Source organism: Diabrotica virgifera, chromosome 6 (genome assembly GCF_917563875.1).
Source record: "Diabrotica virgifera virgifera chromosome 6, PGI_DIABVI_V3a".
Lineage (NCBI taxonomy): Eukaryota > Metazoa > Arthropoda > Insecta > Coleoptera > Chrysomelidae > Diabrotica > Diabrotica virgifera.
In genome coordinates, this window is record NC_065448.1 from 187,571,303 (window position 1) to 187,598,892 (window position 27,590).

General features: G+C 35.1%; 1 protein-coding gene across 1 annotated transcript; it reads right to left on the reverse strand.

Moving 5' to 3' along the window:
* Window positions 1-6,008: 6,008 nt before the first annotated feature.
* LOC114332898 (uncharacterized) lies at window positions 6,009-7,150 on the reverse strand. The gene has a single exon (XM_028282684.1). The coding sequence runs from the start codon at window positions 7,106-7,108 to the stop codon at window positions 6,206-6,208; it is 903 nt and encodes a 300-aa protein (XP_028138485.1). The 5' UTR covers window positions 7,109-7,150; the 3' UTR covers window positions 6,009-6,205.
* Between the last annotated feature and the right edge of the window lie 20,440 nt (window positions 7,151-27,590).

A 27,590-nucleotide genomic window follows, 5' to 3' on the forward strand; every position in this document is an offset into this window, starting at 1 on the left:
AAGAAATTAAAATCAGTTAATTACCAAGCCGTCAGGAATTTTTTTAAATAAACATTAATGTTTGGTGCTACGCCCCAGACTGTTTTAATTTTGCAAATTGCAAATGAAAGGTAAGTACAGTATTTTTCTATATTAAAAAAAATTCAACTGGCTATCTGCTTTATTTTCAATCCTGCAAAATTTTGAAAACTTGAATTTTTTTGCGAAAGGTAGATTGCAAAATTATTTTGCAAAATTATTTTGCAATCCTATCTTGTAGAAAATTTAATTATGCAAATTTCATGTCAGTGCAAGTTTCCTCGGAAATGAATACTTTTAAAGTTATAATCAAAAGGGAAGAAAAAAATCGAATTCTTTCGTAATTTTTTGACATTTTGACTGTTTAAACAATGTTCCGGACATTTTTGAGTGGGATGATAACTCAAATTATTATATGAGTTACTTCTAAGCAACTTCTGCAAAAAAATATGAGTCACCTCTCAACATCCAAATGTAGGTCATATTTTTACAGATGCGCCCTGGACTATTATGTTTTAACAAGAAACAACAGAAAGTAAGAAAAATAAGAGAAGATCTATCACCACGCCGAAAAACAACAAAACTAAGAGAGAGAAAAAGAAAGTTCGAAAAAAAATCAAAAAGAAGAAATGGAATGGAATAGAAAACAGTCAAATAGTTGAGCATTTTCTAAATCAGTGTCAAACAAAAAGATAAACTTCAGACCTAACTGCGCGGCTGTACTTTGCAAAAATAATGATGAATTAATAATCAACGAAGAAGAGGTGGTGCTCCAAACGCGACAAGAATATTTCAAAAATTTGCTAAACAAACATCAAGAGGAAGAACGTGGAGAAAATACACCTTGAGATCAACCTACAGGTGACCCAAACGTAGACGAAACATTGCAAGGAATTGACAAATTGAAGAATGCAAAACTCCAGTCTTCGACAATATACTGGCCGAATTCCCAAAGTAGGCTGGTAAAACTTTAAGCAGACAGTTACACGAACTAATAACATTTATATTTGGATGACGAGAAAATACCAACGATATGGCACGAACTTGTAATATTACCCATCCATAAAAAAGATCGACCATAGATCAAGGTTGTAATCTAAGGCAGCTGCTTGAAAAAAGAAGTGAATTCAATTGAACTATCCATAATCTCTTCGTAGATTTTGATAAACGTACGACATTAAAAAACAACTACTGACAGTAAACGGTCCAAAATTATACTAGCATTCATACGCAGATGACATTGACATTACGGGAAATATAGTCACCAACGCGAAGGAGACTTTCAATAAATTAGAGGTAGAGGTAAAAAAACCCATCTTGGGGTCAATGAAGAGAACACCAAACATGCAAAGTATGACATAATCAGTGTTGAAGAGAACGTATAAAGATAACTATTGACAACATTTAGGCGAAGAAAAGCGTTATTTGGCCCTATCTTTATAAACTATAAGTTTGTTTTTCTACGGTTGATTGTTGAAGGAAAAATCGAAGGAATCCGGGACATCGGAAGAAAGAAGTTCTCTTGGCTCCGAAACTAAAGACAATGGTTCAAAATCTGGGAGGCCAAAAATGTTCACCGTTTATTTCTGTCCAATGCGGAATGTTCTTGAGTCATATTGCCTGATTCCTTCCAATTCCTCTGTGGCTCTCTATTTTATCTTTCATGATGAGCTTCAGCAGCAAAAGGATGCTGTACTGGTTTTCTCTAAGAACATGTCCTGGGTATGAAATTTTTCTTTTTAAATAGTTCTCAGTAACTCACGAACAACATTGGCGATATTTAATACAGGTTCTTTGATCGGCATCGCTGTGGAAGGTATTCGGAAGAGATTTCGATGCACCACATCCCAATCTCCGTTAGGTGATAGTATCAGGCTTCAGAGTCCAAGTCTCTGTGCCATGTAATAATACTAACCAAATATAGCATTTGGTTAGTAGAGAGGAAGTTAAGATAAAATGTGAAGAAAACAAGGAAGCCTTTTTACAATACAGAACGAAACAAACACAACAGGCATACAACCACTACAGGCATACAACCACTACAACCTAATCAGAAACGACACGAATACCATAGTGAGGCACATAAAAAAGGAACACTTGCAGAGTTTCTCAAAACAGATGGAACATGACTCCTACGGAACACAAAACGAAGTATGGAGAATGATCGAGGCGAAGAAAGGAGATGAACGAATTAATAAAAGCGAAACCCATTGAGAATTAAACGTGGGCAGACTACTTCCGATCTCTATTTGCTAAAGGCGACAATAATAAACCACCAACACCTAAAGTTACAACAAACGAAGAAATAAACATCGAGGAGGGACAGATAAAGGAAGAATTAAGAAAATTAAAAAATAGAAAATCTCCAGGAGAGGACAGAATATCGAACGAAATCCTATAGTACGGAGGAGAAGATCTAACTAAACAACTATTAAAACTAATACAAAAAATAATAGAACAAAACAGAATACCACAAGAATGGATATCAAGCATCCTAATACCTCTCTTCAAAAAAGGAGACAAATCGGACCCGGAGAATTACAGAGGAATTAACTTATTAGTCACAACATTAAAATTAACAACCAATGTGATAACAAACAAATTGAATGAAATTATAACATTAGCAGAAGAGCAACAAGGTTTAAGGTGGGGAAGGTCGTGCACTGACGCTATATTTATAATAAGACAAGTTCAAGAATAATCGTAGAAATACAACAAATCGGCCTATTTTTGTTTCATGGACCTTAAGAAAGCAATAACATATTTATTACGTGTTTTTCAAAAATTTTTCAAAAATTATTTATTGTTAAAAAGACGACCCTTTATCAAATGTTAATTTGGTTCTACCGATATTTTTAAAAATAAAAGTAATCTTGAATTCAAAATATGGGTGGGCACAAAAAGTCCACCCTTGGGAAAAGGTTTCTATATAATTTCTCGTTGGCAGAAATAGAATGCACATAATTATCGACGTATAATTACATAATCGACATAATTATTCGCCACACTAATGAGGACGTAAAGAAAGAATGTCGAAAAAATGGACAAATCTGAATTACTGGCTTTTACTGGTATGTTAATTTTGATGTACATCGTAATTTTGTTGTAAGGTTTGTACATCGTTTACATTAATAGTTTAGAAGATGCTGTGTTTATTTTATGCATAAGATTCTTTCCATTTCTTCTGTTTCATTCATTTTCTAACATTTGTAACAACTCTCAATAAAAATACATTAGTTATTTTCGAGGTGGATATTTTTTACCCACCCTTGGGCTTACATGGAACCTATAAAAGGTTGGTAGTTTAAGGGTTAAAGGACATTATCCATTTTTTATACTCGAGAGACTTATCCATTTGTTATACTCTAGGAATAATTAAAACGAAAACATCTACCAGAACAACAAAATAAAGGTAAAAGTGGACGATGAATTAACTGACCCAATTGAAGCCGGCAATGGGATAAGACAGGGGGGTTCCTTGAGTCCTTTATTGTTCAATCTGATCATGGACGAAATAATAAAAAAGTATGAAATAAAAAAGGATACCAAATGGGAGAACAACAAGTTAAAATAATCTGCTATGCGGACGATGCAATACTAATCTCTCAAAGTGAAGATGATTTACAACTTATGCTGCAGCAATTCACCATAATAGCCAGAATATTTTAACATGTTAATTTCCTCACAAAAGACAAAATGCATGTTTAGAACAGCAGATCCAATAAGATGTAAATTGGAGCTGGAAGGTCAGATAATACAACAAGTGATGGAGTTTAAATACCTATGCATCACACTATCTAGCTAAGGAAGGCTCGAAACAGAAGTGGAAGATCAAATGAATAGAGCAAACAGAGCCGCAAGCTGCGTGAATGACACAATATGGAGAAATAAAAATATCGGAAAAGAAATGAAAGGCAGAATTTACAAAACAGTCATCAGACCAATAATGACATATGCGGCAGAAACACGACCCCACACAGAGAAGACAAAAATATTGCTCTAAACAGCGGAGATAAAAAACCTTTAAAAAATCGATGGTAAGGCTCTATGGGACAGAGCTAGAAGTACAGATATACGACGGAAATGCAAGGTTTATAACATTAATAACTGGGTAAGAAACAGAAGAATAGAATGAAATGACCACATAAGCCGAATGACAACAAATAGGATAGTCAGGACAGCGAGAGACGGTTCCCCATTAGGAAGACGATCCGTGGGAAGATCACGAAAACAATGGAACGACAACTTACTAGAGGCCCATTGAAAAAACAGACAGAGTGATGGGCATACAAAAAGAAGAAGAAGAAGAAGAAGAAGAAGAAGAAGAAGAAGAAATTTAACATTTGATCATACTTCGGGCTCCTCTATTCCTAATTTTTGGAGGAGGTCCCAACAGACTCTCTTAGGTTGGACGACTGGAGAAGGCCCTTAGGACTCCCACGGATGCTCTGGATGGCACTTTCGTCGACGACCGTGAGAGGTGGAAGCAAGTCGTGCAGTCAGCCATGTTCCACTCCGGGTTTTATTGTTACGGGAAGAAGAAACAGAAGAAGTATATTATTTATCCTCAAAAATGTAAAAAATTCATAGATATGTAGTCTCTCTTTTCGACAATATTGCTATAATTACAAAGTTTAACAATAAGAATAGAAAAGGAAAAACAAAATAATTAAATATTACAAAAATATAAATTTAATTGAAAAAAATAAAAATTACGAAAATTTAATTATTTGTATTTCGAATTATATTCGGCTGCAAAATTAATGGTCTTAGATGCCACTCTTAACTCTCATGATAAATAAAGATTATTTGTTCGATACGACAAAAAGTAACCTCTTTCAAAACATATCAACTAATTAATGGAAAATCGCCGAGTAATAAACAGAAACCTACTTATGAGCATAAACTCGTTACTGCTCATCTTATAATAACAAATCAATTCTGTCACCTGCAGATGTCCAGGGTCAAGTTCGACAACTCGAAAGAGAAATTAGCCTTTTTTCGTGCATATTAGTGACCAAGCGGCATACTTTTTTGGTAACTTTCTTAAGAAATTTCAGTAAGAAGGTCAATAGAATAAAATAAACATAAACTAGTGTTAAATCCCAATCACTTGGCAGCCATCTTAAAGCTTATAATTTATCGTTTGGAATTTAAACAGAAATATTTTCATGACGCTCGAGAAGAAGAGTACATGAAAGAGGACGAGGCAGAGTAATTTAGTTGCAGGTAGAATAAGAATGTATCCAAATACAAGAAAAACAAAAAAAATAGTAAGAAAAAATTTGACTAATAGTAATTGACAGAAATTTGACAGTTATAATTCATATTATAACAATTACCACAAAAAAAATTGGCTGATATCATCTACCAATTCTTGTAATTTATTCTTGTATATGACACTATTCTAACTACTACTGTAATTTTATACAATCATGAAGAAGAAAATAAAGGTCTTCCTTTAATGCAAAATACTTTTAAATGCCAATAATTTACATTATTTTCACTTTGTCTTTTGCTTTGTTTTCTGGCCTTGAAAACGAAACAAAAAAAGTGAAATTAATTTGAAATATTGGCATGTATGAATATTTTGCATCAAAGTAAAGACATTTCTTCTCATCATCTTGATTCAATAAAATTACTTTTAATTTTAAATAATATTTTTTGCTTTCATTATAAAATGAGCTAATATTTAATATGCCTGATTTGTTTTACTTTCATTAGTCATTATAAAATTTACACTTTTTTCTTTAAGTAACTTTTAATGATTTATTAAAACAAACTTAAAATTTTTTCGTTGGTTTATCATTTTCATTTTACTATTATATTATCAACTACTATAACAAACATATAATATTTTATAACAGTAATTGATAATATAAAATGCTAAACCCACGAAAATTTTTTAAATTTTTCAAAGTTATATTTTGACTATTTTATTGGAGCTGAGTGCAAACAAAAAAAAGCATTGGGAAGTAATAAGGAATAAATTTTTTAAAAATAATTTATTATTTATTTAAAAAATAACAATAAATAAGTCTAACCCAGAAAACTGGGCAAATGGTAAAAAGTCTTTGTCTGTCGATGTCTATAAAATTAAATAAATTACATAAATAAGTGTATCGTTTTTCTTGACTTAGTCTAGAATCGCTGAGTTTTGGCAGGTACTAGAAGCATCAACAGTTCCTCACGCTTGTTTGGCTTGTGGATGTCCCCTGTATGCTAAAGATTGGGCATCGAGAGACCTACCCCATCCGCCGGAACCACCGCCGCCATAGCCGCCGCCGCCGATGTCTCCTCCATAGCCGCCTCCGTGTCCGGAACCACCAGCATAGGCGGTTTCGTGTGTAGAAACGTGAGCTGATGAATGGGATGCATGTGGAACCACTTCGTATGTGACGTGCTTGCCGCCGCCTCCGTTACCCAAAAGTTTCTTAAGTCCAATAATAGCTGAGAGAACTAAAGCAATTTTACCAATAAGAAGGGCTTTACCAGCGATGAGGGCAATACTGGCCAGGGCGAGTTTTCCAAGGATGGCTGCTTTAAGTCCCATCAGTCCCATGAGAGCACCCATTTGTCCTTTGCCTTTCTTGCCACCGCCTTTCCTCTTTCTGGATTCACTGGCACCTTCGATCATATTTTCTTCTTCTTCCAAGGATTCGGCATAATCGTTTAATGAACGGGCTGTAGATTGCACTGCGTTGACAACTTCACTACCTTTCAAATCGATTTTCAAAGTATGGGACCCCAAGAACGATGTAATCCTGTTGAAAATGACAGATTCGATAGTGTCGTCACTGCTAATAGCGCGTGGAGCACCATCCTGTTCACCACCGGGAGTTTTGACGAACTGAACACCATCCATCACTGTAATTGTTTCCCTGTTGCCGATCATCTTGTCCACGAAATTAAAAACTTTATACTTCAGACAAGACATAGAGTCTTTTTTAAGGCAGTCGTTGTAAACGGCATCCAAAAGATCGTGTTCGGTTTGAACTGAATTACCGCGCGCTTCATCGTGTGCCGTGGGTAACGCACTGATAGACGCGACTATACACAAAAACAAACCAGCTAGCTTAAAAAATGCCATAGTGGTGAAGATGAACAAACTGATTGTGGTATGATGAACTGAAGTCGATGTATGGATATATATCAGCGTGCCCCTTCCCCTCCTACTAGCGTTTTGGGTCCAGAGGACCCGCGGGGCGCTGTCATGGACCGCTTTCTCAGAATAAGCGCCTAACCTAGTTTTGGACGTCGTCCCCAAGAAGTGTATGTGTATGTGCGATATGCAGCCACGGACCCACGGATGCGTTAACTAGGTATTCATAAAATCTACGTGGGTGTGCATACACTTCCGTAGTACAGTGCCACGGTCTAGGCTACGACGCCCAGAGGTCATTTTCAGTTACTTATTTCTCACCGTTTTATTCAGTTCAACTCGATTCATTCTGTGAATGAAAGTGAAACTAAATCGTCGTATTTCGTGTAGATACAGGATGTACATACTTTAAAAAACGAACATGCACCTTTTATTACACAATAATAGCATTTTACTTTGATCTTGTTAAGGTTTACCGTTAAACTGTAATGCATTTTCTTTTTGCATACTTGTTAATGCAGTTATTCGCTAAGTAGATTTATACAGGGTTTTTCAAAATAATCGATCAGTAATTTTAAGTTTTTTATATTTTTAATATATAAGTTTTAGTAGACTGTAAAAACAAAATTAGTATCATTTGTGTATGTATGCTGAGAAAGAGGAAATGACATTATGGTAGGGGAGCCTAAGCGAGGATTTTTGCAGTTACTCGAGCGAGTCAGATTATTACATGGGGCGAAACCTTGTACCCTGAAAATGTACCTCTACCATATATTGGCTATTAATGCAGGGGAGTTAGTTAAGGGGGGGGGGCGAAAAAAAAACTCGAAATCGTCAGATTAAGGTAAGTACAGAAAACAAAAAAGAAAAGAAGAAGAAAAATTAATAACAACAACTATTGAAAAAAATAAGAGTGTGAAATGCCTCATACCGACACTAGGACGACGTCAGATAGTATCATTAATCGGAAAAGACGAAAATAGAATCGCAACTAGAGGAAACATACTGAAACGAATAGAAGAATTTTACACGGAACTCTACAGAACACATCAACAAGACGATGAAATGAGACCAGCACGGAAATTAATAAAAAATGTTGAATCGGAAATAATGCCAAAAGTAGGTAACAATTTCAGAGGTACCTAACTACAGCATTGAAAAACATAAAGAGAAATAAAGCTACAGGAGAAGATAGGATTACCTCAGACATGAAATTAGAAGGAGGTAAGGAACTCATTGCAATTGTAACTAAGCTTATAGACAGTTGTTTACACCAGGGCAAAGTCCCTAAGAGCTGGAACAACTCTAAAGTAATCTTATTACCCAGGAAAGGTGATAATAGAAAGTTGGAAAACTACAGGCCCATCAGTCTACTGTCATACCTGTTTAAAATACTCACCAAAGGCACAACTACCCGACTAACAAGGAAATTAGATGAATACTGACCATATGAACAGGCAGGTTTTAGAAAAGGCTATTCAACTTCCGATCACCTGTTAACCACAAAAATACTAATAGAAAAATATAATGAATATATGTTTCCAGTTTTTATAGCATTTGTAGACTACGAAAAAGCTTTCCACACTATATAACACACGGCCTTAATAAACGCAATGCAAAGCTATAGAATAGACAGCAGATATATTAACTTAATAAAAGAAACTATGAACCAAGCTACAGCTATATACTACCTAAATGAAAATGAATACAAGAACCCTGTACCATTAGACAGGGGAGTCAAACAGGGAGACACTATATCACCCAAACTTCACCTTAGTTTTGGAGGACGTGTTTAAAAATCTAAATCGCAAATTTAAGGGAATAAACATCAGTGGCCGCTACCTCAGTAATCTACGATTTGCGGATGACATAATCCTGATAGCTACTGACCTACAAGAACTGCAAACCATGCTTTCAGAACTACACAGAGAATCGTCTAAAATAGGACTGACAATGAATTTAAACAAAACAAAAGTCATGCACTTCGAAGAAACCGTGACAATAATAAAGGACAAAGTTATAGAAAAAGTTGAAGAATATATATACTAAGGACAAAATATAATACTAAATAGGGAAATTCAAACGGAAAAAATAAAAAAAGAAGAAAGCTAGCATGGGCAGCATTCGGCAAACTGAACTATATACTCAGATACCAGCAAATTCAACTACATCTTAAATCCAAAGTTTTGATGCATGCATTATTCCGATATTAACATATGGGGCACAAACATGGACAATCACAAAAAAGAATATGAACATACTCAGAGACACTCAACACGCGATGGAAAGAGCAATGCTTGGCATATCACTTAAGTACAGGAAAACAAACACATGGATAAGACAGAAAACCAAAGTCACCGATGTGGTACAAAAATAATTAAAATTGAAATGGGAATACGCTGGACATGTAGCTAGGAGCGATCTAAACAAATGGCACAGAACAATTATTCTAACCTGGAGACAATACCAACACAAAAGACGCAGAGGCAGACCTACTATGAGATGGACAGATGATCTTACACGAACTACCGGGAAAAATTGGCTACAAGTAGCGTACAACAAAAAACAATGGAAAGGTAGACTTGAAGACGCTTTTGTTCAGATGTGGACGTGAATGGCTAGACGAAGAAGAAGAAGCTAAGTACATGCAAAACAGTGTGTATTTAAAAAATCTGACGATTTGAGCGGGGCGTAAGGATATGGGGGAGTCCCAAAGTTTCACAAGAAAAAAACGAATATTTCGCGAAATTAAAGACAGATCGAAAAACTAAAAAATACCTGCTCAATATACGGTTGTGCAAATGTGCAGTCGTAAGTTGTGTCAGCCAAGACTCACCCTGGTTGTAGTGCTACGAGAAGAAGAAGAAGAAGAAGAAGAATGGTGCTGCTGCATCATAAAGAGAATCTGTAACTAAATACGTCTTCTATATCTGTGCTTACCACCGAGCAAATTCATCGAGTCTGCAATTCCATAAACAAAGCCTTAGAAGAGAAGCAATACTGCTCTGCAGCCTTTTTGGATGTCTCGCAGGCTTTTGATAAAGTCTGGCACACTGGCTTGCTATACAAAATAAGAAAAGTCCTTCCTCTCAACTACTTTCTAATCCTCAAGTCCTATCTCTCCTACCGCCATTTCCTTGTAAAAGTTAAAGATCAGTGCACTAACTTATATCCAATCAACGCTGGAGTACCTCAGGGTAGTGTCCTTGGACCAGTTCTCTACCTACTCTACACAGCAGATCTTCCTATAAGCCAAAACATCATCACAGCCACATATGCAGATGACACAGCAATCATTGCAGCTCACTCAAACCCGTACATCGCCTCGCAACTGCTCCAGACAAATCTCGACAGTATAAATATCTGGTTACAAACATGGCGAATTAAAGTAAACGAAAGCAAGTCAGTACATATAACGTTCACTAATCGAAAAGATACGTGCCCAACCGTCTCAATAAATAATCAAGTACTACAACAAAAGGATGACGTAAAACACCTAGGTATGCACTTAGACCGCAGATTAACGTGGAAGAAACACATATTCACGAAAAGAAAACAGTTGGGTCTGAAACTCAATAAAATGTACTGGCTGATAGGAAAAAGGTCACAACTGAGTTTGTACAATAAAATTTTAGTATACAAGGCAGTGATTAAGTCAATATGGAGCTATGGTATCCAACTGTGGGGATCTGCGTCGAGATCCAATATCGACATCCTGGAGAGATTCCAATCGAAAACCCTGCGCATTATCACAAATGCACCGTGGTACATGCCCAATGAACACATCAATCGTGATCTCCAAATGAAGACTGTCAAAGAAGAAATTGCCAGTTACGCCCAAAAATACGACATCCGTCTACAAAACCACCCCAACAGGCTAGCGAAGAACCTAATGAGACCCCAGGCAAACAGAAGGCTAAAGCGCCACACTCCAAGCGATCTACGAACAAGATTTTAAATTTTAAATTTTAAATTTTCAAAAATATTTTATTTATTATAGAGTTTTATTTATAGGGTTTTATTTATTAGTCACAAATAATTTTGTTACGTACTAAAATTATGATTTTATAGGTTATTGTCACTGGACAGTCTCCTGCAAGTCTCTTTTAATTGTTAAACAATTTACTTATTGTAATCATTATTACAGATTGTAAATAAATGGGATGTTAAAAAAAATATCTGTGAAGGTGGTTATTACAGTGTTTCCGTTAACAATGGAGTGGTAAATTTAATGAACAACTCTGCTGTTTCTAGTGATTTTATTTTCTGATATGCATGCCGATTGCTATTGAGTGGAATCGGTCTAAGGTATATATCTGTATATATTTTAATTTTATTTAGCATACAAATAGGCATACAAATTCCTATCGTTGAATCCACGCCGAGACCCTGTTGGAATTTTAATAATGCAAATTTTCTTGAATACACCAAAGAGCTGGACACCTGCATTCGCTTCATTGACTCAAAAGCCAACAATGATCAGCGTTCTTTAGGAATGGTTATCTCTATCGACAAAAAACATATCCCACGAGGTTGCCGAAAGGAGTACATCCCAGGCTGGACGGAAGAAAGTCAAAAATTATATGACGAATTTTTGAAATCAGAAGATCCCGAAATTGGTGACAACTTACTAAAGTCACTGGATTCAACTAGACGTAATAAATGGAAGTCTACCGTAGAACATATTGATTTCTCCCTTTCCAGTCGGAAGGCATGAGGACTTATCCGCAAACTGGGCGAAGCAAGCAGAGCACAACACTTAAACAAATCAATAATTGAGCTAAATAAAATAGCCAATAGAATAATTGAGAACTCTCGACCTCCATCTGAGAAAACTCATACATCTACTATAAGAAAAGCTCTTAAACAACTTAAAGCAAATACCCCGCAACATCAGAATAGTCACGTGCCTTCTCATTTGATGAAATAAACGAAGCGCTTAACCAAACCAAAACAGGAAAAGCAGCTGGCTTCGATGGGATGTATCCTGAGTTTATAGTCCACACTAATACAAAAACGAGACAATGGCTCAAAAAATTATTTAGCAACATTTTGACTACAGCTGTGCTAGCCGCAGAGTTCAAAAGAACAAAAATTATTGCAATCCAAAAGCCTGGTAAAGGCAACAAGCTGCCTGAAAGTTACCGGCCTATCACATTACTCAGTTGCTGCAAAGAATACAGCACCCAGCAGTTGGGTGCTGTATTCTTTGGTTGCTGTTATAAACTACTAGAATGACTTATATAACCGAATATGTAACACCTTTTAGAACGCTGTACTAATTGAGCAAGCTGGATTTAGAAGAGGATGAAGCTGCTGTGACCAAGTGCTGTCCTTAACCCGGCATTGGTCGCTGGGTAGGTTGTTATGCGAGTGGTCGCGCGTGAGAGTTTCTCTCACATATCCAACGTTTGCCCCTCTTTACAAAATTTTACAAAAAAGATGAGGTTTCATCAAAGCTAAAGCCATTTGCTTTAAAAAGACACGACGTTTTTCTGTTTTATTATTATCTTTATTTAAAATGTGACTATTGAAAATTATATGGTAAGTGACCATCTACAACTAAACTGTGAAACAGAATATAGGATTTTTATATCATCGACCACACCCACGGCGCCTTTTATTACATCATAAAAGGATATTATTTTAAGTTTTAAGGGGAAAAATAAAATTAATTTTTATGCACAGTTACTGACGTCGGTGGTAGCTTGATAAGAGAATCTCTCTCGTGAAGAGCACTGACTCAACAATATTGTGATACTAAGTAAACTGAGTCACTATCTGAGCGGACAAGTCTATTAGATTTTCGAGGGAGGATAGTTAGGAGAATAGATGGAACTACAGCGCGTATAATTTTGAGAAAATATCATATAGCTACCACTGGCGGGTTAACAACATTCATCGAAGCTGGCTTTGAAAGACGTGAAAAATCTGCCATAACATTTATAAACCTTCCGGCTGCCTATGACACTGTGTGTAGAGAGAGCCTTATTTATAAGTTGATGAAAATCATACCCTGCATCAAGACTTGTCAGCTGATAACCAATCCACTAACTGAGTGTTTCAGTCTACCACTGGCGGGTTAACAACATTCATCGAAGCTGGCTTTGAAAGACGTGAAAAATCTGCCATAACATTTATAAACCTTCCGGCTGCCTATGACACTGTGTGTAGAGAGAGCCTTATTTATAAGTTGATGAAAATCATACCCTGCATCAAGACTTGTCAGCTGATAACCAATCCACTAACTGAGTGTTTCAGGTGTATATACATGATGCACGAAGTAACTTTAGAAAAGTTAACAACGGCTTACCTCAAGGCTCAGTACTAGCTACTTTATTATTTAACCTTTATACGACAGATATACCTGAAACGAAACCGAGAAAATTTGCTTATACTGATGACCTGGCCATTGCCTTTAAAGATAATAGTAAAGTAGCTGGAGAACCAGCTCTAAAGGAGAACCTAACTACACTAAGTGACTACTTTAAGAACTGGCGCTTACGTCCTAACAAAAGCAAAACCGAAACCCGTCTCTTTCACCTGTCGAATCAACTTGTGGGCGATACTCTCAATGTAACTCTAAATGATACAGCTATCAAACATAACAACAACCCCAAATATCTAGGCATCACACTTGATAGAACACTCACATTCAAAAACCATCTTACACACGCAGCCGGTAAACTGAGAACAAGAAAAAATATAATAACAAAACTTGCTGGAACAACTTGGGGTGCTTCTGTAGATACTCTTCGGACCTCTGATCTGGCTTTGATTTTTTCAGTGGCAGAATATTGTGCACCAGTATGGTTAAATAGTGCACATATAAACAAAATAGACGTCAAACTTAATCAAACCATGAGAATAATCACTGTAACAATAAAATCAACCCCAGTGAGATGGCTGCCTACGTTGAGCAATATTGATCCACCAGATTTACGCCGTACAGCAGCATTAGTGAGAGAGTATCAGAAAATTGTAGCCAACGTACAATTACCAATCCATCAAGACATACCAGATATCTCAAAGTTAGCACCAGCGACTGAGATCTAGAAATCCCCCAATCAAATCTGCCCGAAAAATTGGTGATTCCTATGATATACGGAGGCAATGGTCCAGAAGATGGATGCCAACAATAGCAGCAGACTATATTCAGATATCCATCCCAACTCAGGCTTTCATCAGATCAAATCTGCCCCGGTCTACCTGGGCGAGGCTTAATCGCATACGTACCGGACATGGTAAATGTGCTGATTCTCTGTTCAAATGGGTCGTGCGGAAAGTCCAAAGTGCGATTGCGGATCACCTAGATAGACCATAAGCCATTATGTTTCAGACTGCCTAAATCGTGCCTACCGTGGAAACCGCCAGGACTTTGTGGAATGCTCCCCAGAAGCAATTGAATGGCTATTCATTATATTTTAGTGTTTGAATAATATATTATATTTGTATATTTATCGTAGTGTAAAAGTCCATACGGTAAATAAAATAAATTCTATTTAAAATCTTAAAATCTGTATCTGTCTCCTTCTTCTTCTTTGAGTGCCTCTCCTATCGGAGATTGGATATGATTAGGGCGATTCTAATTTTATTTACTGCTGTTTTGAACAATTCGTTAGTGGTACAGCCAAATTACTCTCTCAAATTTCTCATCCAGGACATTTTTCTACGGCCTGGATTTCTTCGTCCTTGGATTTTTCCTTGCATTATATTTTGTAGGAATGTGTACTTTTGTCCCCTCATCAGGTGGCCTAAGTATTGAAGTTTTCTCTTTTTAATATTCAGTAGAACTTCACAAATAATGTATCTGTAAAATCTACTAATTTGTTAAAATCTTAATTTTTGTTATATTAACCTTTAACTACCCGCGCATCAAGTTATAACATAACTACACGCGTGGCGTACTTTATACGCCACAAGAAAATACACTTAAAAACAGCGGATTTGTTTATTATTTTTTTTAGTACACTTAGTTGTTTGTTATAAACCTTATTCGGCATCAGTGAATACTTGGAGTTCCTTCTCAGTAAGCCAATTGGGATTTAAAACTGGATTCCGTAATAAATAAAATTACTAATAATTTTTTTTAAATGTGATTTTTTACAGGAGAAAATGTATCTTTTATAAAGAAAAATATATTTTGTGCCATAATGACTAAAAAACAATTGAAATATGTACTTATATTACTACTTATATAGGGTGTCCCAAAAGTAGGGGAACGGTCGAATATTTCGCGAACTAAACATCGGATCGAAAAACTGAAAAATACTTGTTCAATCATTTTCAAAAATCTATCCACTGACACCAAACACCAACCCCCACTACACCCCCTGGAGGTGGGGTGGGGGGTAACTTTAAAATCTCAAATGGAAACCCCTAATTTTTCTTGCAGATTTGGATTCGTTACGTAAAAGTAAGCAACTTTTATTCAAGACATTTTTTCGAACTATGGATAGATGGCGCTACAATTGGAAAAAACGATTTATGCTGATACCATGGGTAAATTATAGAAACGGTCTAATATCTCGAGAAATACACTTCCAAATGAGAAACCAAAAAACCGGTTTTTAATATTTTTCGAAAACCTATTGATAAACACCAAACATGACCCTCTAACCCACCCCCTGGAGATGGGGTGGGGGGTAAATTTAAAATCTTAAATAGCAACCCCCACTTTTTATCGCAGATTCGAATTCGTCATGAAAAATTAAACAACATTTATTCGAAACATTTTTAAAATTGCTGATAGATGGCGCTAATATATCGTATTTTTTCAATTAAAGCGCCATCTATCAACAATTCTAAAAAATGTTTCGAATAAATGTTGCTTAATTTTCCATGACGAATCCGAAACTGTAATAAAAAGTGGGGGTTGCTATTTAAGATTTTAAAGTTACCCCCCACCCCACCTCCAGGGGGTGGGTTGGAGGGTCATGTTTAGTGTTATTCGATAGGTTTTCGAAAAGTATTAAAAACTTTTTTTTGGTTTCTCATTTGGAAGTGTATTTCTCGAGATATTAGACCGTTTCTATAATTTACTTATGATATCAGGATAAATCGTTTTTCCCAATTATAGCGCCATCTATCCACAGTTCGAAAAAATGTCTTGAATAAAAGTTGCTTACTTTTACGTAACGGATCGAAATCTGCAAGAAAAACTAGGGGTTTCCATTTGAGATTTTAAAGTTACCCCCCACCCCACCTCCAAGGGGTGTAGTGGGGGTTGGTGTTTGGTGTCATTGGATAGATTTTTGACAATGATTGAACACGTATTTTTCAGTTTTTCGATCCGATGTTTAGTTCGCGAAATATGCGACCGTTCCTCTACCTTTGGGACACTCTGTATTAATATAATCGTGGCGTATATTGTCCACCACCGGAAACAACAAATAATAAACTGTAAATTACGATCTTCCCAGAACGCCGATTATAACGAAACCAAAACCAAATTGTAAAGCACATTCCAGTGATAGGTTAGCGGTTAGAGAGATAAACAAGGTCAAAAATTTAATTTTTAAATATATTTGCAGTAGAATTCTTATATCTGGCGTACAAGATACGCCAGCGCGTGTAGTTAAAGGTTAAAAAACTGTCTTATATAATTTCCACAAACAAATTTTTATTTCTCCAACATGATATCTCTCACAACTATTTCAGGAATGCATATTTATGTCAAATATGCCAACTATCTCTCAGAGAGTAGCTGGTCATAACAGCCTAACTATTGATAATTTTAACTTTGAAACAAGTTTGAGTTGAGTTCATTCTGTATTTTGAACACAACGATTCAGAAGTTTTATTAAGATGTGTAATAAAATTTGTTAACGAAACAAAACTTTATGTATAGCAATTTTCTTTTACACCCGAAAAACAAACTTGTGAATTCGAATTAAAAGTTTGTTTTAGCAAATAATGCTAAATCAATTGATAGACAAATTGGGACCGGGTGTCCCAATAAGAATGGCTCTCGGCAATATCTCAGGAACCGTTTATAGTAGAACTTTGAAATAAAAAATTTTATAACAAAAGTTGCCTCAGGAAAAGCCTGGAAATTATTTTCATAATTGTGGGACCACCGCTAGAGGGCGTAATTAAATATCAAAAATTAAAAAATCTAAATTTTACAAAATTTTCCTAATAAAAGGGCACTGAAAATCCGATCGTCGTATTCTTCATAAAATTCTACGCATATTTGATTTAACAAGTTTAGGTCTACCTTTGGAAATAAGAGGTGGGGGTGAGTGGGAACCTTGTTATGACAAACTGGCTGTGAGTCCGGTTCTGCTTAATCAAATTTTGCAAACTTGGTCTTGTTGAAGACAGATCTTTTTCGTCAATGTAAAAGTTATGATTTCGAACCAACTTACTGAGTAATATGCCAGCTAGAAGGCGTTATTTAATTTTTTTCAGAAATCTAGTGTTCCTTGGAAAATATTAAATACAAACATGCATTTTTAATACCATATTACAAAATTAGACAAAATTAGCAACAGAATAGCGAAAACCGTATGTTAATACCTTTTTTCTATCGCGAGATATCTTACAAAACGTGTAAATTTAAAAACATAACTGTTACTGTCACCAGTAAACGAAATTCATTAAAAGTAGTGTGCTATGGAAACAACAAAGAAACAATTTACAGCTGTCAACGTATGTTAGGTCTTTTCAACGCTTCTCATTTGTTTCGAGCCTCGTTCATATCTCGTATATTAATATTATACACGGATTATACGGCATATGACAGACGCTCGAAACAAATGAGAAGCGTTGAAAAGCCCTATTACAAAGAAATAAAAACAACTATTTAGTGATGACATAAACGTTCAAATTTTTGCCCATCATTTTCGTTGCAAACATTTACTCTTTCAAGAGTAGATTGAACAGCAGTCTAAATTTCTGCTCTCGATATGCTTTGAATGGCGTTTAGTATTCTCTGGATAATGTATTCTAGAGTAGTGTATGATGGGCAACAATTTGAATATTTAGGTCGTCACTAAGTAGTTATTTTTGTTCTGTGTTATATTTAATTTTAATAGTATTGTTTCTCTTTATATTGTTGTTTTAATTAATTATATTTTTATACGTTGACATCTGGAAAATGTTATTTTGTTTTTTCCACAGCACACTACTTTTCATTAACTTAGTTTACCGGTGATAGTAACAGTTATGTATAAAATTTACACGTTTCTCGAGATATCTTGAGTAGAAAAAAGGTATCGACATGCGGTTTTCGCTATTCTATTGCTAATTTAATCTAATTTTATAAAGTGTGATTAAAAATGCATACTTGTATTTAATATTTTCCAAAGAAAACTAGATTTCTAAAAAAATTAAATAACGCCTCCCAGCTGGCTTATTACTTACTAGGATGGTTCAAAATTATCACGCTTACATTGAAGAAAAAGATCTGTCTTCAACAAGACCCAGTTTTCAAAATTTGATTTAGCAGAACCGGACTTACAGCCATTTTTTCATAACAAGGTTCCCACTCACCCCCACCTCTTATTTGCAAAGGTAGAGTTAAACTTGTTAAATCAAATATGCGCAGAATTTGATGAATAATACAATAATCGGATTTCCAGTGCCCCTTCATTAGGAAAATTTTGTAAAATTTAGATTTTTTTATTTTTGATACTCAATTACGCCCTCTAGCGGTGGACCCACAATAATGAAAATAATTTCCAGGCTTTTCCTGAGGCAACTTTTGTTATAAAATTTTTTATTTCAAAGCTCTACTATAAACGGTTCCTGATTTATGGCCGAGAGCCATTCTTATTGGGACACCCGGTACACAACCAAACTTCTATGGAAACACCATGTATTTCAAATAAATATTTATTTGTTTTGAAAAAACTTGTTATTTTGCGAAGAATATCAGTCCAGGGCGGATCTGTTTTGAGATGGAAGTTGAGAGGTGACTAAAATTTTTTGCAGAAATTGCTTGGAATTATCCCATATAATAATAATTGAGTTATCCTTCCACTCAAAAAGGTCCGGAACATTGTTTAAATAATCGAAATATTTAAAATTAAGGAAAAATTCGAATTTTTTCTTCGGTTTTTGATTATAACTTTAACAAGCTGCACAAAAATAAAAGCTGTATAATTAAATGTTATACAATATAAGATTGGTTAAATTTTTTTAAAATTTTACCCTTGTTCCAAAATATGTAGCAAGGATTGTGAAAAAAACAAAAAAACAATTACTGGCATTTTACGTTTTTCAACCATTTTTGCTAGACTTAGGACCTTCATATTTCACCCAGAGAAACTATATGAGATGATTAAACAATATTGTAAATTTAGTCAAGATCGATTCAATATATTTTGCAAAATAAATTTTGAAATCCAGATTTTGCAAACAAAATTTATTTTTTAAAATGTTGCAGGACTGAAAATAAAGCAGATAACAAGTTAATTACTTTACAAATAGAAGAATACTGTACCTTTCTTTTGCAATTTGCAAAATTAAAATCGGTTAATCACCACGGTCTCAGGATTTTTTTAATAAACATTAATTTTTGCAAACGGCGCAGGACAGCGGTGTTCGATTCACACAAGTTGATTTCCACCTAAATTTCTACCAATCTTTATCTAATATATTATTTTCTTACTCTATATTTTGTTGTATGTTCATATTTTACTTCCACAAAATCAAACTAATTTGATTATTGTTTATGAAAACTTGTTTAAACAATTGCCTATGTTTAAAAATAATAAACTTTTATTATTTAAGTTAAAATATATGAACAAAGAAAGTTTTTGCTAAAAAAGTGTTATTTCAAATGACAGAATATATGTGTTTTTATTTTGCAATAAACAAATTTATTTATTTATTTCGAAATGTACTAAAAATTAAAATTTCAATCATTATCAAAGGTCATTGGAATGCCCAATCAGAGCGAACGTATCCGCTGTCCTGCGCGTAGCACAAAAATTAATGTTTATTTAAAAAAATCTTCACGCCGTGGTTGTTAGCCGATTTTAATTTTACAAATTGCAAATGAAAGGTACAGTATTCTTTTACATGTAAAAAAATCAACTTGCTGTCTGCTTTATTTTCAGTGCTCCAACATTTTGAAAAAATGAATTTTTTTGCGAAAGCTGGATTGCAAAATTTATTTTGCAAAATCTGTTAAACCGATCTTAATGAAATTTACAGTATTATTTTATCATACCATAAAGTGCAATGTAAAGGTCCTAAGTGTAACACAAATGGTTGAAAAACGTAAAATGCGAATACTTGCTTTTTTATGGTTTATTTGAAATTATTGCAATTTTGCAACAAGAGTGACAATTTTTAAAATTTTCAGTTAATCCTATATATATTGTAGGAAATTTAATTACACAACTTTTATGTCGGTGAAACTTTTCTCGACAATGAATATTTTTAAAGTTGTAATAAAAAAACCAAGAAAAAAATCAAATTTTTCCTTAATTTTTGGCATTTTGATTATTTAAACAATGTTCCGGACCTTTTTGTGTGAGAGGATACCTCAAATATTATATGAGTTATTTTCAAGCAATTTCTGCAAAAAAATATGACTCACCTCTCAACATCCAAATGTACTAATATTTTTACAGATGCGCCCTGGTCTATATAGGTTTTTATTCAAAATAAAGAAACCACCGATAAAATAGTCAGATAACACAGCTCTGTATGTTATAGATTATAATAAAATCATTTTTCGATTTAAATTATTGTGGCTTATTTCCCAGTTCTTCTTCTTAAAGTTCCATCTCCTAGCGGAGGTTGGATATCATAATGGCCATGGTCACTTTGTTGGCTGCTGCTCTGAACAGTTGTAATGAACTACAGTTAAACCATTCTCTAAGGTTCCTTAGCCAGGAGATGCGTCTTCTTCCTATGCTTCTTTTTCCTTGGATCCTTCCTTGCAAAATAACTCTCAGCAGCTCATATTTCTCTCCTCTGGTAATGTGACCCAAATATTCTAGTTTTCTTGTTTTTATACTGTTCATAATTTCTAACTCCTTATTTAAACGTCGTAGCACTTCAACATTGGTAATCCTTTGAACTTACTGAATTTTCAACATTTTTCTGTAACACCACATTTCGAACGCTACTATTTTTCTTATATGTTGCCTTTTCAATGTCCAAGCTTCCATTCCGTATAGTAAAATAGAAAATATGTAGCATCTTAGAGCCCTCAATCTGAGAGGCAACTGAAGATCTTTGTTTGTAAGCAGTGTCTTCATTTTTATAAATGCTTGCCTTGCAGTTTCAATTCGGACTTTAATTTCTTTGCTTTGGTCATTTTTGTCATCAACCCAGGTTCCCAGATATTTGTATGTCTTTACTTTTTCTATTTGGGTTTGCTCTAGTATTAACCTTTCATTTCCATGTTGTGTTTTTGAGACAATCATAAATTTAGTTTTTTTCTTGTTTATTTTGAGTCCATATCGAATCAATAATCGTTAATTCTATTTAACAATTCTTGTAGCAATTTCCCAGTTAGAATAGCAAAATAGATTATTTGCTTTAGTTTAAATCGAACGACAATAAACAAACTAACGTTTTTACTTAAAAAACGAATAGTATGTCTTATAAGGGGTTAACGACCATCCAAAGGGGAAAGCTTATTGGTCTTGTGAAATGTCTCAGAGGGACATAGCTGCAGTGGTAGCTGTAACACAAGGCCTTGTGTCACTACGCTAGGTATCACTAATTAGGAACGATTAGTAATAGACCTAGGAATTTCAGAGAAAATATTTAGTGAAGCCTTGGAAAATTGCGAACTTGGAATACTTCTAAATGGAGAACGCCTAAACAACATCTGCTATGCAGACGACACCGTTATTTTTGCAGACAGTTTGAACAGTTTACAGCAACTAATAAACAAAGTAAATGAAGTAAGTGAAAGATTTGGACTTCAAGTAAATATATCAAAAACTAAATTTATAATCATCAGCAAGAATAAAATTAAAGACGTCCAACTACTTATCAATAATATACCAGTGGACCGAGTAAAACAGTATCACTATCTTGGAACAATAGTAAACGAACAATGGGATCACTCACAAGAAATAAAATGTAGAATAGAGAAGGCTAGGAGTGCATTCAATAACATGGCCGAACTCTTTAAAAGCCACAACCTTAATCTGGAGATAAAAATAAGGCTCCTACGATGTTATTTCTTCTCAATATTGTATTACGGAGTTGAATCTTGGACACTCACTAAAGCAATGGAGAAAAAACCTAAAGCCTTCGAGATGGGGCTATACAGGCGAATCCTAAGGATATCATGGACGGACAAGGTAACTAACGAGACCGTATTACGAAGAGTGGGCAAAGAAAGGGAGGTGATGTATACCATTAAAAGGAGAAAGTTAGAATATCTCGGACACATAATGAGAAACGGCACTAAATACAGATTACTGAAGTTAATCCTTCAAGGTAAAGTAATTGAAAAGCGAGAAATTGGGAAAAGAAGAATATCATGGTTAAAGAACCCGAGGAAATGATTCTCCACAACACCAACTAATCTATTTAAAGCATCAGTAAATAAAATAATTATAGCCAAAATGATCGCCAATATTCGAAACGAATATGCACTAGAAGAAGAAGAAGAAGGAATAGACCAAGACCAAGTAGCCAAAATGTAACAACAACTTGCGACGATTACTTCATTGTCCAAGAAAATAAAAGAAATCCAAAAATTTATTACCCGCAACTCCAAAGGCTGCTTTTGGAAGTTACAGGTGTAAGTGTTTCAACTGAAACGATAATAAAAGGACTTCGGACCCAAGGACTATATAGCAGAAGACAGTTATTGGTTTCCGAGTTATCCACAGAGCACAAGATTGATCGACTAAAAACTGAAACATTGGAAATAGGCCAAATATGCTCTTTTCGGACAAAAGCAGCCTTTGTGTAAAATCAGATGACCGACGAATTCGTGTGCCTAGAGTCCAAGAAAGACTAGCAAGACTAAAAACTGCTAGATCTGTTCACAAATATATAAGTGAAAATGTCATGTTCTAGGGGGGCATTATGATCGGTGAAAAAACTCCTTTTACATCCAACCATCTTTAACAGCTCGTAGGTATGTTGATTTGGATTTAGAACCTGTGAGTTAGGCTCTGGAGAGGCGCAATGGGAGAAAATTTTATTTTCGTGCATGATTATACAGCTTCACATACCAACAGAAAGAGTAAAATCTCCTTTGGAGCAGAAGATGTCACTGTTCTGGAGTGGTCTACTTCCTTACCCGACCTTAACCCTGTAGAGCATTTGTGGGATATGCTTAAAGGAAGAACTATTAAAGCTCGCCAGGATAATCAACAAAGCATCGCAAAACTAGTGCAAGCTGCTTTTGAAGAATGGAATAGCCTACCACAACAAAATGGTGCCAATTTGATTAGCAGCATGGCAAAGTGAATTAAAGCTTGTATTAATGATAGGGGTAGTTTGATTACACTGATTTTCAAAAAAGAACATAACTCAATAAACACAATAAACATTATTCGTTTTTCATTGAATTTTTGTATATGATTGATTTTAACCCCTTCCTGCCGGACCGTCATTCGGCTCCTATATACGGATTCGAGCGCTTACCGAGCGGCTTCGCCCGGTCGGTTAAAATACATTATTACACTACAACTAATTAAAGTAAATGTAATAATAACACTAATTTTAGAAATAAAATTATTTTTAATAAATTTATTACTCTACATAGTATGTGAGTTAAATTAAATTTTATCCATAAAATACTCAACACTGCAACTAAAACTTCACCTCCCACACGATCCCATCAGTCAAACATCCAAACAACCTTATCACCAATCAAATTAACTAAATCTAATCTCTTTCTGGACATAACCCACTTTTGGGCGTGGTTTCCCCACTTTTAGATTTGAATAAGGTAATTCGGACGGAACAAAAATACCTGAAATATGATGCAGAGGGTGGCACCGCCGTATATAGCGAACGAAAACTCATGATGCACCCGTGTGCATCACCGTACTGAGTGGACAGTCAAGCATGATGCACACGGGTGCATCACCGTACCGAAGTGATAAAAGTTCATACCTGCTTTAAATTTGTTATTTCCTGATTTATTGTTTTCTTTAATTTGCAGTTAAAACATGAGCACATTGCTTTAACATAAATATTTTTTGACGTCATATGTTAGCTTTTTTTTTAAATCACTTAAAATAATAAGAAATATCAGATGATTCCATGTAAATATGTTTGGTTGTGTGTATACTAATAGCTCAAAATAAGTTAAGAACTTATACTTTTAGTAAGTAATCACTGAAACAAAAATATCTTCATTTATCTTTAATATCGTGGAGCTTTCAACCAAAATGTAAATTTAAAATCTCACAGAAATACAGCTCTTAGACAAAGGTACTTTCTAACCTTATTTTAATACTTGCAACCCAAAGGTCTTCCCACGGTTTCTGTGACAGAAATATCTATATTATAAGCAATATCGTGGGTTAGAAACGCTAGATATCAGCAATAAATATGGTAAGAGTTCCAGATATTATGTATATTTGAAATGTGACTTCAACAAAATAAGAATGTAACTGATCGTGAGTCAACGTAAAAACTGCAAGTAAGAGGTATAAAATGCAGTAAATATAAATCATTCATTACATAGGTATTACACGATTTAATTGCCCAAAAATTATTGGTTGTCATAAATAAAGAAATTGCCCTACGGAGATTGCGTAGAAACCATTCACGGAGATTGCGTAGCCACGGAATTTTGCGTCTTCATGCGCTTGTTCTTCTGTTGATTTTGTCGTCCATTATAATCTTTAAATTCTAAAGTTAATAATTCAGGGAAATATTCAAGTAAGGCGCAGCGTAGGTAGAAGAAAAATGTCCTGGCTGAGAAATCTCAGAGAATGGTTTGGATGCAGCTCAACTGAATTTCTCGGGCTGTAGTGTCAAAAGTTAGAATAGCGATGATGATTGCCAAACTTCGTCGCGGAGATGTCACGTAAAGAAGAAGAATAATATTTTAAAGTCATTCTTTGCCTCTTAGGCCGCTTACAGACTTTTTGAAGTCGAAGTCAGCAGCAAAAAGGTGCCTTGTCGCTGGTATCGGCGTTTGCTGTGGTTCTGATCGACTTCTTATTGTAGTTAACAGCGGCAAAAAAATGTAGTCTGTACAAGCAGATTAATAATTATGAATTAGAACGAAGAAACATTGCTTTTGTTATTTCTTCAAAAACGCAGACAAAGAAGGAAACGACGTAAATTTTGTATGCATTCCATGGTCAAAGACCGTTCAAAGTTTGGACAACCAAGCTTTGCCCTTTACATTTCTGTTGCTATACAAATCACTTTTATAATCCCAAATCGCAGGTTTAGTCTGAAATGCAATAATGAAAGTGTCTGTGTCGAACGGCTCCATTTTTGTCAACACTGCTTTCAAAATCGACAAACACTTTTGTACATTTTGTCGCTGCTACCGGCGCGGCGTTTCAAAGTGGTTTCCTGTAAAAAGAGAATCGCTACAATTACTGAGAAGTCAGCCGACGGGAGCGGCGAATAGTGCCGACAGAAGCAGTGGCGACGCGTGACTTTTTCTAAAGTGTTACCAAAACCAGATGCAAAAAATCTTATTTAAAAAAATGAAGATATGGCCAAATGTATATACATATAGCTTCAATAATATCATTTTGTATATCACTTGAAACTCTCGAAAAAACAGTTGATGTTTCTAGATGTTGGAAAAATGTTTGATCTTTTTTGGCAATTAATGTTAACGACCCCTACTGGAGTACTGTGGAACGGTTTGGTGCCCAGAATTAGTGCGCGATAGAACTCTTCTCGAAAATATTCAAAAGAAAGCCACCAGACTATGTTTCAAACGAAGAAGGCCAGATTACCAACAAAGACTTTCTTTAGCCGGGTTATCAACTTTTGAAGCTCGTCGACTCCGTGGTGACTTAATTATCACCTTCCGAATTTTAAAGTATGGATATGGAGATTTGCAACACTTGTTTATTTTAGACGATCACAGCAGACTACGTGGACATAGTTTGAAAGTGAAGAAGGAACCCTTTTCGTCGATAAAGCGCCAACATTTTCTGTGTAATCGCATTTTTAGTATATGGAACAGTCTCCCAACGGAAATTATAAATTCTCCATCTATTAATGTTTTCAAAAACCAACTAGACAGTTATTTGTTTGTAAACTGATCAGTGTTGTGCACAATCTATTAGTCTATAGTTTATTTGCGAAGCTAATTTTTGTAATGTAGGTACTATTTCATTTTTCTTGTAAATGGGCTTATGGGTCTCCATGACCCCAGCCCTTATTTCTATGTAATAATAATAATAATAATAATTCCCTGTAATTGCCTCGAATGTCAGAGCCGTCGCCCTCAAAATGACCACGAAACGTGGCCAAAAAACATACGGTACATATCTATTCTAAGTGAGCTAAGGATATACGAGTACCTATCTATTTTTTTAACAAACTCATTATGTTTAGCAATATTTGATTTAAATGCTTGGTTAAGAGAACTTTTGATTTTTGTTTTGCCAAACTGAATCAAATTGGGTATACATCTTACATGTAGGTAACGGAGAAATTTCATGCCTCATTTGTAAAACTCTAAAACTATTTAAATCGTGAACCTGGTCCACCCATTTTTCTGTAAAAACCAGAAGACATGGCCAAAAATACAGTCTATTTTTCTTGCAACCATATAACCAAGGATTTTCACTGTACCAACTAAATTTAAAATATCGAGCTAATTTTTTAAATTCCTTTTTTAAATTGTTTAAAATAGGTCTTTCATTTTCAATAATCTCATTTTCAATCAGAATTACTTTTCAAGTAGTTGATCGATTACGCAGCGACACTCATCCATGGTGAACTGCACGCACACTTTTTATTATAGGTACTGTTGGCAAATTTAAATCTGGTAACAGCCCTACTGATATACACAGCGCGCTTACGCCCATCGCTCCTTCAAAATTTTCACACTAGCCGGTCCCGAGCCGCCCGAGCGACAGCGAGATAACCATTCATTGTCACCACAAATGAGACTGGTAACAGAATATAATAAAGTGCAACTGAGTCACATAAACTCGCCAATATTTTCGTGTGTCTGGCTATTTACTGAATTAGGTACTATTAACACATAATATAATAATATATTTCTATTGGTAAAAATAAAATAAAATAATAAATGGAATTATTCATCGTCATAAAATACATATTTATTTGCAAGATTTTTAACTGGTTACATGGACGCTTCGCCAGTGGACAGAATGTGTAGTGCAGTCGAGAAAACGCCCGTGTGAAATACGTTATTCTTAAATGACGACTTTAAGTAGCAACAGACAACCACAAACGCTCGACTTTTTGCTGCCGACTTCGACTTCAAAAAGTGGTTTGTCTGTAAGCGGTCCAGGATGAAGGAGACTTTCAGGAGGTTCGAGAAGGAAGCAGAGAAGATGGGGCTCCAAATCAACTAAGA

Bases quoted from the DNA above. Each gene is read 5' to 3' on its own strand.
- LOC114332898 (XM_028282684.1), bottom strand. From the start codon at position 7,108: ATGGCATTTTTTAAGCTAGCTGGTTTGTTTTTGTGTATAGTCGCGTCT.